Source organism: Syngnathus floridae, chromosome 2 (assembly GCF_059516105.1).
Source record: "Syngnathus floridae isolate MCC-2025c chromosome 2, RoL_Sflo_1.0, whole genome shotgun sequence".
Taxonomy (NCBI): Eukaryota; Metazoa; Chordata; class Actinopteri; order Syngnathiformes; family Syngnathidae; genus Syngnathus; species Syngnathus floridae.
The window spans coordinates 6070621-6089849 of NC_142414.1; the positions used below are offsets into that span (position 1 = coordinate 6070621).

A 19229-nucleotide genomic window follows, 5' to 3' on the forward strand; every position below is an offset into this window, starting at 1 on the left:
TTTTTTTTTTTTTTTTTTTAGAGGGACTGTGAGTTTGAGGGGGGAAATGAAGGGCAGCTTTATATTTTTTAAGGAGAAAAATAGATAAAGGACACACCAACCACTCACCTTCAGCTGAGACTTGGAGACCTTTCCACTCTTTTCCAAATCCAGTGCCGTGAAGCCGTACCAAATGGACTTGAGTAGCTCCGAGCGCAGGTCCATGTCTGCACCAGCGTCACACGCTGATTTCCTTTATACACTGTCTTCTTTCTTCCGTTACCTCTTGGTGACAGGCACACGCACGCGCCTTGTGTGTAGCGCTGCCGTGCGGTCACGGCCAAGCAGAGACAGTAGGATGTTGACCTCTTTTTGCTGGCAGCGACACCTGCTGGACGTCAGCACTCCCTAAAGGAGACTTGACGGCAGCGAGGAGGAAGCTCCGTCCAGGTTTGGAGCGTTACTTTGAAATTTGCCTGATGAAAAATAGTAGTTAGTAACGGAATCATAAATATGCCATAATAATAACACAATTGAACTCGTTTGCTTTGAATACTTTTCTATTATTCAATATCAAATATGCTTACAAATATTTTTAACACGATATTATGTACGTGGCATATGCTTTTACCCCGAAATTTGGGACCATCTATGTATCTAAATGAGCTAAGGAGAAATGGCGAGACCTGTTCCTTCGAACAATAACCAGTTGGTTGCCCACAAATCAATTAAAGCATATTAAAGAATGTAGACCTTGCCTTAATATTGGATTTTGAAAACAATTATAATCGGTAGAATAAAAGTTTATAATTGACATAAAGTACGGTATTCTAATGTGTATTTTAATTCACTATAGTTGACTTAAGTTTTCATAAATTAATTGCAAACTACTTATGAACGAACGTATAATATATCGCACACGAGAAAAGGAAAACCATGAAATCACATGGTTAAACGACTTTTGCGTCGTTGTCCAGGGGTTGTTTACGCAACTCCGTCGCCCATTGGGCGAAGATGACGCATCCGAAAGACACGTGCTGTGATTGGTTTATACAATTTCCAACTATAGCCAATGGCAGAGCGTCTACATATACAAACAGCAATCGGGAAGTTGTCTGTGCACTCCGGGCATGAAAGAACACTTCAAGAGTTCTTTAAACGGACATTAGATTAATAATTAAAGCAAAATTGGGACGTCTCGCGTGAATAGCACGCTGTTTTATCGTATTTGGTTGAAGGTATGCACGCACGAATGTAGAGTCATAGTGTTAAAATACAGTCTGTTGTACTCAAAGCTAATGGTTGTTGATTTAATTGCCTGGAATGACAACCTAATGGCGTTTCTGTTTTTTTTTTGTTTCTTACATTCTTGTTGTATCGTTATGATAACTAATAACTCAAATACAATTGATCGATTGCTCCGATTATTTGTTTTGTTATGCTCTCCAGTCGTTCCCCACGCATCACACAACACAATACTTAAGCAATGGACGCCTTTCCTCCTCTTCTTCGTGCGCAAAGGGAGGATGAATTCCGTGCTAACCTTCGGAGGTAAGTGAGTTACGAAAGTTCAGCCCAATGGTCGACTTTGCGCTTATTAGGATGTCCGAGGTATTACGTGCATATTGTTATGCAGTGAGTGCAGTGGTCTGCATTAAAAAAAAACGAACATGACTGACAAATGTTTTCTAGATCAGTTTTTCGCACAGAATACAGTGGGGCCATATAAGCTTTTGCTGAGGGAAAAAAACGTGCGATGTTTGATATTGATATTAAAGAAAAAACTTGGAGCACTTTTGTTTATTTATTAGGTGAGTGAGCAATATTTTATTTTGAAAGGTGACCAGATTCTCTAATAGTTTGACTGACGCTAGACAATAGTTGTTTGGGTTGGGTGACGCTAAAATAAAATCCACGAAGCTAGTGAAATAAACAGATGCATTTAGAAAGTATCTTTGCAATGGGGGAAAATGGCTCAGTGATGATTCCACGCAAGAGCCTACCTCCAAGAAGAAAAAGAAAAGTGCATTTTCCAGAGAATACCAGAAAAGCCCTTGGAAAGTCCTGGGAAATAATTTCAAGAAAAGACTGGGATCCCTGTTGTATTAGATGGCAGAGTCAAAATAAGCATTAATGGCTGATGTATAACATTGCTAATAAGTTCTTATTCCCTTTCCTTCTTTCGCTCTTTCATTTGAAGCATAACTTCATCTGTTTCACCTTACCGTCTTTCTACTCAGGTTGAAAAATGAGAACAACAAGATGTCACTAGAGCCACATAACTCAAAGGGTGTACCCACGGCGAACCTTCCTAAGAAGGATTCAGAGAACCAAGATCCTGAGAGGAACACACTTGTGCGGCCAAAAGTGAGCAGACTTCCAGTGCTAATCAAGTCCCTCCAACCTCCTTCAGCTTTTCATGATGCTCAGTGGGAGGAGAAAATTTTGTCTGTGAGTGTGTTGTTCCTACCATTTTGACATTTCATGCTTTTCTTCTCTCATTTGTTAACACCATATTACTTGACTGCAGGGGAAAGCCAAGAAGAAAAAGTCATGCACCAGGCCGAAGCCTTTTAACGTGTCTCGGCAAAAGAGTTTGAAAACAGACATTGTAACTTTAGATTCAAAAAATGGTGCTCGTGCCACCCATCTTAAAAACAATGTTTGTGTAAAAACCCAGAAGACAAAAGAGAACCCCTTGAAGTGTCCAGCTGTGTTAAAAAGCACAGTAGCAGCGAGAAAGGAGAAATGTATGTTTCCTGGAAAGGCCTCAGGGCATTCTGACACGTTGAAGTGTGATAATGCTGCAAATCAGAAGACATCCTCCTTTTCTTCTGCCTGTTTGGATAACATGAGCCATCTCAGTCTCAAAGATCCAGTGAAGGATGAGAATGTGCAGAATAGCCTCTCAAGCCACCCGCACGGTAAGTTCTTTCTGCAGATTTGCATGCGACTAGTGTAGATGTGTGATTGCTTTAACACCTTTCTAATGCAGCTCGACACACTTATTTGTATATACTAGGGATGCACCGATCCAACTTTTTCAGTTTCGATACTGATACCGATGCCGTGGCTTTGCGTATCGGTCGATACCCGATACCGATCTAATATTATGGTTGACTTAACAAGCTACATACCTCTACATGAAAAGACTAAAGGCAATGGCATCAGGCATGACCACAGTTTGTCCAGGGACAAAATGTAACAAGATAAAGCAGATTAATGCAATGAACTATTTATTTGTAACAAAAATTGTGCAACAGCAGCAATAAATTGTATCAGCATTTGAATTCAAGTAAATTAGGATACAAACTTCTTAAAAAAATACAAATGTTGCAGCTGAAACTGCACTGGGCAAATATAGAGAGGGTGATCAAGCATACAGTAACCAAATATTAAAAGAAATAGTAAACATGTAAACATTAGGTGCCATTCCACACCACTCATGACCTGTTGATGCTCTAAATGCTCATTTAAGCAGCAATGAGAAGTGCTCCCTGAAAACAAGCTCTGCTTCGTCAAACACACAAAACAAAACACATTCAAAATTATTTCTAAATACTGAAAGTGCAGAGTGGAATTAAAAATAAAATATAGCATCAGGACAAGAGAATAAACAAATGACTTGGTCAAATACAATAATCAAGCAATGTAAACATGTCTCTACATAGTGCAATCGCACCATTCATGGCCTGGTGCTCTGAAACTTGTGCAGTCTCAACCCCTCATTAATGCTCACTTACGCAGCAATGACAAATTCTTTGTCAAGAAGACAAGCATTTCTGCTCTGTCTGCAGTCAGTCTGTTTCGCTTGTCATTCACAGTGTTGGAAACTGTGCTGAACAATCGCTCACTTTCCACACTGGTGCAGGGGGCACAGAGATACTTTTTGGCAGTAGCAGCAAGATCAGGTAGCCGATGTTTGTTGGCTTCCCAGTAATTGTATGGGCTTTCTGATGTGGTGATGGTTTTCTCCGCTAAATATTCATTCAGTTGAACTGCAGGGCTTGAGCTGCTTGCTGCACCTGCATCCTCACTCTCCTCCAGAATTAGCTCAAATGCTTCCATGAAACTGCTCTTGCTTGGAGCTGCTACTGCTTCTGCTGCAGTCTCCATCCGAGGGGCCTTCCCTGGTCGCTGTGAAGCCTCCGCTGCTCCTGCTGTGCTGGTCAAGCCCCTGTCTTCAACCTCCTTCAACAGTGCATCTTTTGCATGCTTCGTGGAGGTCTCACTTGTAAAGTATCTGAAACAGACATAGAACAGCTTAGGTGTCTATAACTTTCATATTGCCATACCTGGTATCTGTTATATAAAAGCAATAGCTCACTTCAGACCGTGATATGTTGTGATTATATCACAGCTAATAGCTCACAGCCTGTTGAGTATATTAGCTTAAAATATCTTACCTGTCCTTATATCTTGGGTCCAACAAAGTGGCCAGGGCGTACAGAGGCTCATCTTCTACTGAGTCAAAACGTTGTTTGACAGCTTGGAGCAGGGTCTTTTTCATCGTTTTAATGCCAGCATCTGCCTGGTCTTCCTTGGTCAGGATGCGCTTGAGGACAGTGATGGCTGGAATGACATCAGCAGTGGAGGCGGTAGATGAGCTTATTTTCCTGGTCAGGTCTTCAAATGGTTCCAAAACAGTGCTAGTGTTCTCCACCAAGGCCCACTGGGTAGCAGTCAGTGTTGTGGGCAGATCATAATCCACAAAATAGGCACCTAGTACGCACTTCTGTTCCAGCAGACTCTGTATCATGAAGTAGGTGCTGTTCCATCTTGTTCTGACGTCTTGTTGTAAGCGTTTGGGTTGCATTTGCATCTGGAGTTGGACGTCATATAGCCGTGAATAAGCAAGTGGAGAATGTTTGAAATGTTTCACAATCTGTCGGCCGTTTGCAATCGCATCGCTCACACTTCGCTGAGACAGTAGCCCCTCGTTAACAACGAGCTGTAGTGTGTGAGCAAAACAGCCCAAGCTGCACACTCCCATCTTTTCCATGGCCTTTTTCATATTGCTGGCATTGTCCCTGAGAATGACATGCACTTTGTTGAGTGGAATATTCCACTTATCAAGCATTGCCTTAATGGCAGTCGAAATTGTGTCACCGTTGTGTGCTCCGGGGAAGTTTTTAGCTTGCAGCACGGGATTGCGAGGGGTGTGATTCCTGTCTAACCAGTGCACAGTTAAACTCAACATAGACATGGGGCACACCTCCGAGCTCCAGATATCAGCTGTGAAGCTCATGACATCTACATCTCTTAATTCTTGTGACAAGTGTTCGCACACTTTCTCATACATTTCTGACAGTGCAGTCTCAGAAAAATACTTGCGCGATGGCAAATTGTACCGTGGCTCCAGGTGCTCAAGTAAACGTCGGAAGCCCTCGTTTTCAACAACACTCATCGGTTGTCCATCCAAAACCATGAATTCCAGCACTTTCTCAGTAATTCTTATAGCTTTTGAGCTATTGCCTGGGAATTTCTCCCGTCTTTGCAGTGCATCTGCTAACGTTAACTGTGTATGTCCACCTCCCGCTCCCTTCGATCTGCTCAACTGCTGGAACTCCCGGTCCTCCGTTGCGTGGTGTTTCTGGAGATGCTTAATTAAATTGGTGGTACTATAACTGGCAGTACTACCACCACCCCTGGCAACATTAGCTTTGCAGACATTGCAAACTGCCGTCGAGCTAGTTGGCGTGTTCAGTTTGAAGTACCTCCACACAGCTGACTCTTTCGTTCGCTCCATGTTTGCGTTTGAGAAAACTCTCGTGGCATGCGGCACGTGCTGCTGACGTATGACGGAGCCCGCATCCCAATGGGAAGGGATTAAGGAAAGGATCGGCTCCATTTTCCGATACCCGATCCATCTATTTTGTTGATATTGGGGCCGATATCCGATCCAGATATCGGATCGGTGCATCTCTAGTATAGACACACTTTCTCCAGGCTGTTAGGACCCTGAACTCGCTACCCCCTTCTGCGTAGCGTGTGGCACTGTTGCGCTATTTTCTGGAATGTCTGCTGTACGCTCACTTGCTCCTTTTTGCTCCTCTTATTTATTCGTTGTGTTATTTATTCATTATTTATTCAGCACGCTGTTGTTTACTTGTTTACTTGATTGTCTATTGTGGGCCATGTCTTGTCACCGTGGGATAGCGGGGAATGAAATTTCGGTTTCTTTGTGTGTCTTTGGCATGTGGAGAAATTGACAATAAAGCTGACTTTGACTTTGACTTATTGTGTTTATACAGTAATTGACTTGTGATCATGAGCACCCCGACTTGGTTGACATAACATTCCAAAATAATAATGATTATAATTACACTGGACAAATCAGAGTTGAATTGAAGACTGGTAAAGATGCTCATGGCAGGATAGGTTGAGAGGAAAAAAATCCAAACTGTTAGAGGGAACACACAGTGTTGTTATTGATGCCAATAGTGTCCGTATATCTACTCCTCAAAAATATAATACTCTGACACCAATACCAATTCACCTGCCTGACATTTAGCTTTGGGCAAGGCGGCATGTCAGCAGTATGTTAAATTTTGGGGGGTAAACACGAATGACACTACAGATTGTGCTTTGCAAAATGAATGATGAATTTGGTGTTTTAATCTGCGGCTACAGAATCCGGCTCTCGGGATCTGAAATGTCACTTTACTGACTGCAAAAGAGCCTGAGCTGGTGAGCGAGCTCGAGAGGTTCTCACTATATATATTGACTGCTCACCTCGACACACAGCTTGGGCTCTGGTACCAGTCCTCTTGAGAGGATTTGGGCGGTGCCGTCTTCCACTCTGGAGCAGCCCACAATAAGAAGCACCAAGCAGGTGTAGGAATACATGTTGCCCCCGAGTGATTCTACATTGTGGGCGAAATGGCTGAAAAATTTATCACAATATAAAAGAATTGTGTCATAGTTTTTGTTTATTTGCGAGAGAACACTGGTTTTCCTCTAGTAGGTCACCTTAGGGGCTCAGTAAAAATAATTTAAAGATAAAATGCAATAAAACATTACTCTCTACAGGAAGAATGCTCTGAAAAATATCTAATAGTAAAACACATTTTGAAGGAATGTATGTCGTTGTTGTATACTTGGTCATGTAGTGTCATTCCAGTAATCCAGTACACATCAGTGAACAGGAGTTAAAAAACAATGGAGCTACTGTAAAGACAAAAAAAAAATGTACTAAATGCGCCTATTCCAGCAGTCTTTGGTCAGTAGGCGGGGAACACATAGACAAACAACCATTCACACACATAATCACACCTACAAACAGTTTGGAGTGCTCAATCGGCCTACTATGCATGTCTTTGGGATGTCATTTGCATGATAATTTGGATGGGGTGCATAGCCGTACTTGCAGTGTAGGCTGCGGAGGTCCAGGCGGCACACCACAACACCAACACCATGGGTCTACTCGCTTTTAAGGGGACATATTAAGGAAAAGTGGCTTGCATATAAGTGTTCAACTGAGTAAATCTCTGTAGCCTTTCTCAGCACATTATTGCCTTTTTTCTTCTGTGCCTTTATTTACACATCTGACCTTTCACCTTGATGTCCATCAATATTCTTCTTTTTGTTTGTTTGTTTGTTTGTTTGTTTGTTTGATGCGCCTTTTCTGTGCTCCCCTTTGCATTAAACCAACAAACAATAATAAATTATTTATGAATTGTAACTTTATTTACGCACTGTCATGGTTTTGCTGTTGTGGCCAGTAATTTATTGAAAATGTTTTTCAGGCAAAGCTGAAGGATTCCAGCCCAATCATGCTGCTTTGCTCAGTATACTGCGAAATGAGGGTGTGTGTGTCTCCAGGCAGCCATTTCCAACTTCCAGCTCTCATGCCATGTTTGTGAGTTGATGAATGAATACTATTTTTATTATTATCATTAGATTAATTGTTACTGTTATTATTGTTGTTATTATTATTGTTATTATTTTTCTTATTATTTATATAATTGGCATGAATTACATTATTGGTTGTCATGCATGATCCTTCCAGTAATAATGTTTAATGTCTTTAACCGCAACGAGTGTCTGTTGTAAAGAGTCACCAAAAAGCTACTGCCAGCCAGAACAAAGGGGTGAAGGCAATTGGCTCCGTTTGTGCCACACCTCAAAACGTACCTGGCAAAGGCACATTTTTGGACACAGTATGTACTTACAGTGGATATGACAAGTCTACAAATCCCTGTTCAAATGAGAACATTTTGTGATGCAAAAAAGGAGATTTTGGATCTCACCTTCAATATGACTTCTAACCTGTACAACACAATTGATAAAAAAATGAAACATTATATAGAGAGTAGTAAAAATTAACAACTCAGATAGAGAGGTTGCACAAATGTGCACACCTTTCTAGCTGAATTATTCAATCACACTCAAACTTCTGTCTGCCACCAAATAAAGTCCTAACATTGTTGTAGTCCAGGCATGTTCAGTAACGGTCCTCGACGACCCGCGGTCCTTCCTGTTTTAAATGTCCCCCCCATCCTACACTCAATGATTTTTCTCTGTCTCCATTTTTGTATCACAAAAAGCAGGCATTTTTAACCATGTATTTTTCCTTCCTTCCCTCCATTCTATGCAGCCACAGAGAGTTCTGATTAAAAAGAGTCTGGCCCTAGCAGGTAAGATGTGTTTATAGTATTGTCTGTATAACTCAATGAAAACAATCTTAATGCCAAATCAACTTTTTGTATGACAGATTTGTTGGCAGTTGAGCTTGTTGTATAAGACTACCGTGACTCTGTCCCAACTACATAGAAATGTTGACAACAGCTAGCGTGTAAACAAACTATGTTTACCCATAATTCAATTGACTCAATTGATAGGTGGTAAAGTTTACCGAGATTATGGATAACATGCCAACGTACTAACAGCCTGTATGGTAACTTATTGCAGGATGGAAACCTGAGTAGAGAAGGCATTAAGGGACCTCCAAAGCGAATTTACACTAGTAAAATTTCAAATGAGAATTAACCTGATCTAATTTAAATAGCGTTCCATCAAGCTTTAATTGGACATTGTCATGATGTTATTGTTACTTGAAAAAATAAATAAAAATACTCTTTTCAGACAGAGCTGCAGAATTCCAGCCCGATTCCTCCTCATTGCAAAGTATCCTGCGTAATGAGGGCGTGTGCATATCCACCCAATTGGTTGCAACTCCACGGTCTCAATCTTATGCCGTGTTTGTGAGTTTGTGGACTCTGTATGAGTCTTTTCTTTTTCTTCAATGTAATTATACCACGTTGTCTGGACCACAAGTCACACCTTTTTGTTGGTCATGTGACACATACTCAGGTGGGACTTTAACATTACAACATTAACAACAAAGTGTTTCTTTCAAATAGCTCTTACGATAGCATGTGGACCAATACGATGCTCTAAAGAACTATTGGCAGAGAGACGAACAACCATCCGCATTCACACCCAGGCCTACCAAATGTTTGTGTAAAGTAGCATGTTTTTTGGGGATGTGGGAGGAAACCGGAGTGCCCGGAGAAAACCCACGCGGACACGGGGAGACTATCCAAATTCCACACAGGGAGGGCTGAAGGTGGAATCGAACTCGCACCCTCCTATTTGTGAGGCCGACCTGCTAGCCAGTGCGCCACCGAGCCGCCCTGTGAATAATATATTCATAGTATAAATAACACACAGAAAATATTGTATAAATATTGAAAATATAAATATTATACGTGTGGGTGTGTGTGTGTAACGTGTAGATGTGATGTTTTGTTGTTAACCTTGGTTAAACAGGGACCTCAAGTGGTCACAAGTTACCATAGCAGTGCTATGCGCATTTTGTAAATGTATATGTTGATGTAGCTAAAGTATACATACTGTAAATATGATTTTAGGACTCTTATTATTATAACAACTTTTTATAACAAGGTACAATCCTGTAAATATGTTTTCAGAAGTCTTTTATTATAACAACTTCTTTTATAACAAAGTACAACACTGCAAATATGATTTTAGAACTCTTATTGTAACAATTTTTTTGTTTGTTTGGCTGGGAAAAATCTGCGATGCAGTGAAGCTGCGATAAACGAACCGCGAAGTAGCGAAGGATCACTGTATTAACAAAACTATCTCACAAAGTAAGGATAAATAATAAACCAAATATGCATTCAGTGGACATGCTCACTGAATTTGAGAACGAAGACCATATGGTCTTTCACTATTTGTGATGCCCCATTTTATATATTCATTTATTTTAATCATTCCAATTATGCAGAGTTGTTTACAACAGTTTTTTTTTTTTAGTTGTCCAATAATGATTAATTATTTTTGCAGCCACGAGTGTCCACTACAAAAAATCATCAAAATCCTGCTGCCAGCCATGAGGAGGTGAAGACTGCAGGCCCTTTGCGAGCCACACCTAAAAGTCCATCTACAAGAGGCACTATTGATACAGTGTGTGCACACCTATTTCTCGTGCTGTTCATTCTATGCATTTTTAAGTTATTTTTCTTTTTCTGCACAGCCACAGAGAGTTCCCATCAAAAAGAATCTGGCAGCAGCAGGTAAAATGTAATATAATTCCGTTATTAACAAACACACCGTTGCCAATGTGTTACCACCTTTCAATTTTGAATTAAAGACGAAGTCTAATGCCATCATTTTCTGTGCAGCCCAACTAATCAAAACAGTGTTCTGATTAATGTTTCGTTTGTGGAATATAAATCAAACTGTCAAAATTGACCTGTTTTATCCATCTCGGGGGGGACATCAAAGTTGCCAGGTCACAACCAATTACCGTAATTGCCGGACTATAAAGCGCACCGGATTATAAGCCGCACCAGCTAAAATTCATGGATATTTCAGTTTTTTTCTTACATAAGACGCACCGAACTATAAGCCGTACGTGCACACGGGTTTTTTACAAAGAAAGACAGTACATAGAAAGCCTTTTTAACGTTTTAATAACATACTTGAACATGTCTTTCTAAACATTGCCTGTGAAGCAGCAGTAGTACCGCAGCAACGCGGAAGTGTGCACGCGAGTTATTAGCAAAGAAAGACTGGACACAGAAAGTTTTTCTAAAGCTTTAATAACATACCTTAACGTTTCTTTCCAAACACTGCCTGTCACGCGCCAGTAATACCGCAGCAACACGGAAGTCACACAGCAAAGTCACTGAGACGTGACGGTAACACAGCAGCAACACGGTAGCACAGCACTAACAGGGCTGGTTAAAAAAAAACATACCGTAAAAGTAAAAAAAGAGCCGTCTTCATCTTCCTCCTGTGCACTGAAACCATCGAAGTCTTCCTGCTCAGTGTCCGATTGGAATAGCGTTAGATATCCTTCGCCTCACACTTTATCAGTCTCTCTTTCGTCGTCGCTTTTATGCATTTCTTCTAGTGTGATGAGGGTCTGTTCATTCTAATCTTATTCATGCACGAAGCGCTAAATTACATTAAACTGGCGAGCGACACGTATAGCTTAAAAGCGGCATCATATGCATTTCTTTTGTCCCCCATAATGACGGTTTGTGTATAAAAGCTTCCCGTCTTTGTGAGTGCGGGTGTGTGCGTAATGCAGAGGCAATCAAAACACAAACTGGCACGTCTTCTTCGGCGCATTATCTCTTCTTCGTCTGTCTCGCTCTTGCTTCCTGCTAGAGCGCCCCCTGGAGACCGGAGGCCGTAAAAATCCATAAGTACACTCCAGAGTAGACACAAGATAATGTCATCAACATCGACTGCCTTTGGCTTAAAAGCGGCATCATATGCATTTCTTTTGTCCCCCATGATGACGGTTTGTGTATAAAAGCTTCCTTTCAGTAATGTCCGTCTTGATTGTGCTCTGCTAAACACAAACTAGCACGTCTTCTTCGGCGCATTATTTCTTCTTCGCCTGTCTCGCTCTTGCTTCCTGCTAGAGCGCCCCCTGGAGGCCGGAGGCCGTAAAAATCCATAAGTACGCCGCACCGCCGTTTAAGGTTCAAAGTAACCTTCTGAATAAAATGCATTAAAAGTTCACATTCATTACAACTTGTTTTTGGTGAGCAAAATGTCAGAGGAATTGAATTTAAATGCTGATTGATTGGGTTTTAATACAATACAGATGGTCCAAACAGCACCACTGCTTTGTGTAATCTCTGAGTCACATGGCAGAGTAAAAGAAAGGGTTTAGAGCACAGGTGTCAAACTCAAGGCCCGGGGGCCAGATACGGCCCGCCACATCATTCTATGTGGCCCACGAAGACAAATTGCACATCAAATTCGTGTCATTACTAGAATTGAAAATTGTCTTCACTTTTAATTATATCTTTTTTTTTTAAATATTTGACCAGTTTTTACTCGTCTGATTTGAAAATGAGTTATTTGTCAGTTTGTTTTGTAGCTTTTACTGTACATAATAGTGTTAAGAGTAAATGTGATCAAGTCATCACAAAAATCACGAAAAAAAAATCTTATATAAGCCGCACCTGACTATAAGCCGCAGGCTCCAAAATTTTGGAAAAAAGTCGCGGCATATAGTCCGGAAATTACGGTAATTAAAAAAAACTTGTGAGCCGTGATTGGTTGTCACGGGAGACCTGTTAACTGTGATGTTATAATCTGTCGACAGCAAATGGTAAAACGGCCACCCCCTGAGATGGAGAAACACTAGTACATTTTGCTGCTTAACTCATATTCCTCAAACGTAATATGAATCACAATGCTGTGTTTATATTAGTGGGGGCACATACAACATATTATTGAAAGGAAAATTTTGGGGTTGACTTCTCCTTTATGAATATAAAGCCGGTTTGCTTGTGACAGCACATAGTATACCTGATCTCATTTGAATATACTGCACCCTTATACTTTCAAAGTTGACCTCATGACCTAGTATTTAGATTTTTTTTCTAATTAAAAAAAAAAAAACTTTTCAGAGAAAGCTGTGGAATTTAAACGGGATTCCACCTCACTACAAAGTATCCTGCGAAATGAGGGCGTGTGTATCTCCAGCCAATCAACTGGAACTCCACGCTCCCAATCTTATTCCATGTTTGTGAGTTTGACGACTCTGGATGAGTCTTTATACTGTTTCTTAGCATAGTATAAGATTTGTAAAGATAAAACAGGGAGTTTGCAATCTCTTGTTGTTGCTGTTTATTATAAATTTATTTTATAACATGAAATAGTTTTGTGATCTGCTACACTTTAATGTATTTCTGTTACGCTGTAATCATTTATTATTCGTGCAGCCACAAAGAGTGTCAATTTTCAAGAGTCATCAAAAATCTGCTGGCAGCCAAAACAAGGGGTTGCATGATCCAGGCCCTGTGCGTGCCACACCTCAAAATCCGCTTGGCAGAAGCACTTTTATCAACACAGTATGTACATGTCTATTTTCATCATTGCAGTATATTGTTTGTATTTTTAGTATCTGATTTTATTCTCCAATGCAGTCACAGAGGGTTCCAATTAAGAAGAGTCTGGCCGCAGCAGGTAAGAAACAATATAAAGTTATTCATATAAAGCGAAAGTGAGAGCAATGACCAATAATTGTGATGATGAATAACAGTACTTAACAGTTAGAGGTGATGCTTTGGTCGACAACCAGGCCCATTGTTAACACTACTTTTTTTTTCTCAGTTTCAACTCACAAAGAGGCCAAGAATACATGGACATCGCAGAGAGTTTCCCCTCCCAGTCCTGCCATGGTGTGTATTAAGTGGTCATATTCTGCCACTTTAACATTTTGTCGGTGTTGCTTTGGATCCGACAATGACGTATTGTTTCTGCATCTCATCTATGAACTTGGAGGTGTCTTGGCAACCCCAAGCTACAGGTGCAGTCTGAGGCACTGGGAGTTCGTTGTTGTAATTACTGCTGACGATGCCCTGTGGCGTAAATTTCTGGCAACAGTAAATTTCTGGAACTGACCAAGTGACAGCAGCAGCATGGATTGTTGTATGCCACATAAGGTGTCTGTCACATTACCACTGGAGAGGACCTGATCAGTCATGCCGTCATGGAAGTCTAATTATTGTCACAAATTTTGGTGGGCAACCAATGCGCGAATAGTGCTTCCCTATCGACTGTGTTTCCTTGGTTAGATCAATTAAAACAGAGAAAAGAGGCATGTTCTGCTCGTTGCGCTTTTCCTGTAGTTGTCTCATGGCAAAAATCATGTTTTTGCCCGGTGTGTACGTATATTATGGAGGTCAACTTGTCAAAATTTAAAAGTTGGACTTGGAAAGATTCAGAGCACCGGACTTCCAATGATGTGGGGTCGCTTAAAGCACCTCTGAATTTCCGATAGGCGGGAGAGGGAACAACCCATACGTGGACTTTAAGGGGAAATGTAAGTCAAATTTGGCAACCTAAACCACACGACAAGATTTTTTACCTAGATAAAGGTTCTTACTGTGGGCTTCTTTTACTAACACTGTGACGTCACTGTGATGTAGACCGTAAAGGGGTCTATTGTGCAACTCCCTCATTGTAAAAATAACAAGTCACCGTTTTGTAAGCCTAGTAAGAAATCCTCATTCAACGGGTTGGAAAAAAAAACATTTTAGATTAATTAATCTCTTGTCCTAACTATTGCAAGGGAGAAAAATATCACTCATTGGCAAGAATTTAATTAACTTTATGACAATATAACACTACAAGTACTACAATTTGCAATTTTCTGGAGAAATCGCGTGTGAAGGCGAAGAAGCTGAATGAATACTTGGGGAATGCTACAGAATGATGTTCAAAGTTGAATTGGTCAAATAATATAGGAATTAGAATGGGAAGAACTAAATTTTGTAAATTTGGCATGAATTTTAAAGTTGAAAATTTGGAATTTTTCGTAAGTGGGAAGTTGTGGAATAGGTAGGCATAAGATGCACAGTTACAAGTTGGAATGGGTTGAATCGATCAAAAAATGTAGACATTAGAAGGGAAAATTGAATTTTGTCAAATTTGGCGTAAATTTTAAAGTTGAAAATTTTGAATTTGTGGTAAGTGGGAAGTTTTGGAATAGGTAGACATAAGATAAACAGTTAAAAGTTGAATCGGTTGAAAAATTGAGAAATTAGATGGGAAAACCAACATTTTGCGGAGTTTTGTATGAATTCTAAAAGTGAAAATGTGAAATTTTTTAATCGTGGGAAGTTTTGAAATAGGTAGGCTTAAGATGAACAGTTTAAAGTTGCTACGGGTTGCATTGGTTGAAAAATGTAGAAATTAGAAATGAAAAATGAAATTTTGTGAAATTTTGCGCAAATTTTAAACATGAAATTTTGGGAATGTTGAAAGTCTTCCCCAACGTGATTTGAATGTGCTGAATGATGTGAATTTCAAACTGGAACGACGTAAATGTGAAATGTTGAATGTGCCATTAAGAATGAATGGGGAAAAATTTGCCGTAAATGTGCGAATTTAATGAAAACGGAAAATTTCACGTGAATTTTCAAAATCAAAAGTGGAATGAAGTGAATCGGATTAATTATGTGGAAGTAGTAGCATGTCAAAAAAGTGAGGAGAATAAAATAGAAGAAGCGGAATAATAATAAAGTTAATGGTGTAGAATTAGTGAAGGAACACCAATAATGCTAAATATTTAAAATGATAGTCATTAAAGGTAGGAAAAAATATTTTACAAACAATAAAATTGCTGTTTTATTATAAAGAAGTTACAATTTTGTGACCCAAAAAAAATTATAATAAGAAAATCTAAATAAAATAAAAATGCAAACAATGTCAACCATCCATTTTTCCATACCGTTTATCCTCTTACGGGTCACAAGTGAACTGGAGTGTATCCCTCCCTCGGTAGTCACAGAGCAGTGACAGGTAATCATTCACTCTTACATTGACACAAGCGTGAACCCTGAACCCATGCTGCCTGCACTCAAGCTTGGTGAATGTACCACTATTCTGTCTATTTTTAAATGCCAGACTGAGTCTTTTGCGGACCCACATGACCCTTCTGGTCAACCCCCGTTGAATAAAGTGCTTTTTGCTTTTTTTCCTCCCACACTCTGTTGTCAGTTATCACAGGCTCTGACACAGTAGCTGCTGTTATGAACACCTGACCAAATTTTTGCCATCAACACACAACAGCGCTTGTTACCAAATGCTGAAGATGACTCTACAAACTGAATGTTTAAGAATTAATGGACAGACAACTTTTCTATTCTTCTAGGAGCAGGTTAAAACCGTGGCTTTTGAGGAAGCAGAAACGTTCAGGATAGAACTCGGAAGATAACCAAGCTAAAGACACAGTGCAGCAGTCACTTCTGTCAGTTCTGTACTGACAAGCCAGTAACGAACAAAAGAATGTTTGCTTGAACAGCGTAGAGTTTGGTGCGACATAAATGTAATGTTTCGGTTGTTAAAAATGTGTCAATCAAGTCACTTTTTTGTAAACATGAACTTTGCAACCTGCTTGGATTTACTAGCCTGGAAATCCCTACTCATTGCTGAACCAGCGATTGGGTCTGAGTACTTTTGTGAAGCACATTTCCCGACCGCAAGTAAAGTAATTTTATATTTAAAAAAACAACAACATATGGATTATGAGGTGGAACATTTTCTATTTGTTTATTTTTTGTACAGAGGTAAGAAAATTATTTTTGCAAAGATAAAATCTAAATGTTTACAAAATGCCGTTAGAAGGGAAACAAGTATTCTCTCGACAATTTGGTGCTTGAAAATAATTCAACTTACTACCATAGTATTTTGTACTATATTGTCAGTGTTTCGCTTAAAACTTCATACAAATGCATTTGTTTTGTGTTTTGCCAAAGTTTAATTGCAAGTAATCTTTCTAAATGTTAAATCTAATGATGATTGTGTCTTGTGGTGGCAGGAAGTTGCCCAGGTGTTATTTTTCAACCAGGAGGATGGACACAGCCCTGACAAAGGGAAGAAAGAGCAGCTCCCAGTTCTTCAAGTCTCACCTGTAAGAAGCGAGGTCCAAGCTAAGGCCACCAAGTAAGTTTTCATTGATGAATTGAATCTTTTCTATTTCTTGTACGTAGATGAAAACCCACTGTGAGGACAAAATAAAGAATGCTGGTGGGGGCGATGAAGAAGTGTCGAAGCCTGTGGAAGGACAGCGGTTCAGTCCAACCCTTCAAAGAGAATCTGTCATTTTTTTTTCCGTGAGCAAGAAACACAGCAAACAGAAGAACTCGGCCCGTCAAGAGCTGCGCGACCAGGATCCGTCAGAAAAGGGACAACTGCGTCATCCTGCATGTCGCACTAACCTTGCCAGTCATTTTATGCACAAAGGTAACGCAAAGGCAACCCATCAACATTTGCTCATTAAATCTGTGATTCACTTCTGAACCTGGACTTGTGTTCTTCAGACCAGAAGACTGGTGTTACCAACACCGCACTTGCGATCCTGCCCAAGCATTTCGCTCACATGGAAGAGCTACGCTTGGACAAGGAGGTTGCTTTCTATATCTCCCATTCTGTCTCAGACAGTCCCAGGTTCTTCCCCTCTGAACCCCGCACTAGCAACCCGGTGGCAACCCTGCTGCACCTTCAAGAGTCCAGTGTGAGTACAAACCTTTGAAAATGAGCACTAACCTACAGTGGTTACCTTGCAGCTGGACCACAATATAGTATTTGGTCAAAGTTTTTTTTTTTTTTCAAATTTGGTTGTCTGCAGGCTGAGGGTGAAATGAGATCAACCTCTAATGTAAAATATATTATTTAATATAAATGATATAACGAAACGCTATTAAAACGGAACTTTTCATCGTGTTTTGTCAAACATCACAAACGGGTTGAGTCATTGAAGGGCAAAATCATAGTTCCTTTTTCTCTAAAAGCATAGTCCTGTCAAGCCTTTAGCAATAATCCATGACCCGTCGCTGAAATAACAAAATAAATGTGCTAAATAATGGTGAACAGAATCTCCAACTAACTGAAATACGACAAAAACAGTATTCAGATGTAACACCAGTGTATCTACGCTCAATTTGAGTAAGCTTACATCATGCTAACTTCTGCTGGATGTTATTTTCTTAGTTACCACCGTTATCCTTGCAGAATGAGTATCACAAATAGACCGGGAAAAGGCAAAACTCATAGTGGCTGAAACGAGGTTCAGTTAGGTGTGATGAATTTAAACCAGAGGTGTCCAACTCATTTTTGTTGCGGGCCACATCGTCGTTATGGTTTCCCTCATGGGGTCAATAATGACTTCTATTATCGTATACACATAATAAAATTCAGTAAAAAAAAAAAAAAAGTTCACCAATTTTCTAATTCACTTTGAAAGTGTGGTTTTAACAAAAGATCCTTGCAATATCTCACAGTTATTAAAAGAGAAGACAATTTACAGTTTTGGTATTTTAACAAGAAACATTAAGTTGACACATTTGTTGCTTTTGCGGGCCACATAAAATAATGTAGCGGGCCGGATCTGTCCCCTGGGCCTTGACTTTGACACCTATGCTTTCTACAATAGCTCCAAAACTTTTAGGCATAGTTTGCAATCAAATATATGTCCAATTCCAAATTTTGGGCGTTCCAGTGTCAAGGTTCTACTGTACGCATTGCCCGTGGGGATTATCTCACTAGTTGGCATTCTTTTCTTTTCCAGAAATTTGTTCCACTGAGCTTGGCTGCTGTTTCTCCGTGCTCCACTTTGAGATAGATAAATATGTAATTGTGTCTTTTTGACGAACCACTAATACAGATCCCCATATTGTTGAAATGATAAATGAAATGTAGCCTCAGTATACTAATATTGAAAAGTTGGGCACTGAAGGACATTCCGTTTCATTCCATTTATTCTCCAGTCCTCCAAGAAGACGACATCACTGTTTTTCTTTCGATTGTCCCTGTGTGGACCAGCACCTGTTTACAATTACAATTTTATGTGTATTTGTTTCACTGTTTTATTGTTGTTTTTGTTTTTTGTGTGTGTCTCTCACTTGGGGGAATAAATGCTTGTTTGTAATAGTTTGTTGCTTGACCTTTTGTCTGTTTTGGAGTCTTTGTCACCTAACAGTCGTAGCCATTCTGTCAGCCCATTTATGTTTTTTTGTTTTTGGTTTTTTTTTGTGAAGAAAGAAAAGTTGACTGAATGAGAAGAACCCTATCAAAACACTTGAGGTGCAATTAAACAGCCCCTTTAAAAATGTCACTGTTTACTGTGCAAGGTAATGCTTGAGCCCTATTTGTTTTCCATCGTGTTGGTGGAAGGAACTGTTGTCAAATACTTGTGTATCAACGAGAATCATGTGCTTTGTGTTGCCATGTCCAGGACAGGTGCTTAG

General features: G+C 39.9%; 3 protein-coding genes across 5 annotated transcripts in view; 1 reads left to right on the plus strand and 2 right to left on the minus strand.

Moving 5' to 3' along the window:
- Positions 1-889, minus strand: part of LOC148401377 (differentially expressed in FDCP 6 homolog) — a 22855-nt gene extending 21966 nt beyond the window's left edge. The window contains exon 1 of the mRNA XM_088367952.1: positions 109-889. Within this exon, the coding sequence (XP_088224078.1) occupies positions 109-204 (96 nt within the window). The 5' untranslated portion in view covers positions 205-889. The remainder of the gene's footprint in view (positions 1-108) is intronic.
- Positions 284-18925, plus strand: troap (trophinin associated protein). 3 transcript variants are annotated; one of them, XM_088367949.1, is made up of 18 exons: positions 1073-1217; positions 1429-1530; positions 2220-2430; positions 2510-2903; positions 7728-7840; positions 8013-8141; positions 8579-8618; positions 9067-9185; positions 10294-10413; positions 10484-10523; positions 12885-13003; positions 13200-13328; positions 13404-13443; positions 13591-13658; positions 16802-16894; positions 16974-17226; positions 17304-17497; positions 18551-18925. In XM_088367949.1, exons 2-18 carry the CDS (start codon positions 1466-1468, stop codon positions 18602-18604), a joined length of 2181 nt encoding a protein of 726 aa, XP_088224075.1. In that variant the 5' UTR covers positions 1073-1217; positions 1429-1465; the 3' UTR covers positions 18605-18925. The 3 variants fall into 3 exon arrangements, with proteins under 3 accessions (XP_088224074.1, XP_088224075.1, XP_088224073.1); XM_088367948.1 differs by lacking the exons at positions 1073-1217; positions 8013-8141 and adding an exon at positions 284-429; XM_088367947.1 differs by lacking the exon at positions 8013-8141.
- On the minus strand, positions 3266-6283 carry LOC148401379 (zinc finger BED domain-containing protein 4-like). The gene is made up of 2 exons (XM_088367950.1): positions 4386-6283; positions 3266-4222 (listed from the first exon to the last, which is right to left on the minus strand). The coding sequence occupies exons 1-2, from the start codon at positions 5900-5902 to the stop codon at positions 3715-3717; spliced, it is 2025 nt and encodes a 674-aa protein (XP_088224076.1). The 5' UTR covers positions 5903-6283; the 3' UTR covers positions 3266-3714.
- Positions 18926-19229: the final 304 nt, after the last annotated feature.

Coding starts and splice junctions, on each gene's coding strand:
- LOC148401379 (XM_088367950.1), bottom strand. CDS start 5,902: ATGCACCGATCCGATATCTGGATCGGATATCGGCCCCAATATCAACAA. Junction 4,223..4,385: donor GACCCAAGATATAAGGACAG/GTAAGATATTTT, acceptor TGTCTGTTTCAG/ATACTTTACAAGTGAGACCT.
- troap (XM_088367949.1), top strand. CDS start 1,466: ATGGACGCCTTTCCTCCTCTTCTTCGTGCGCAAAGGGAGGATGAATTC. Junction 10,524..12,884: donor AAAGAATCTGGCAGCAGCAG/GTAAAATGTAAT, acceptor AAAACTTTTCAG/AGAAAGCTGTGGAATTTAAA. Junction 13,444..13,590: donor GAAGAGTCTGGCCGCAGCAG/GTAAGAAACAAT, acceptor TTTTTTTCTCAG/TTTCAACTCACAAAGAGGCC.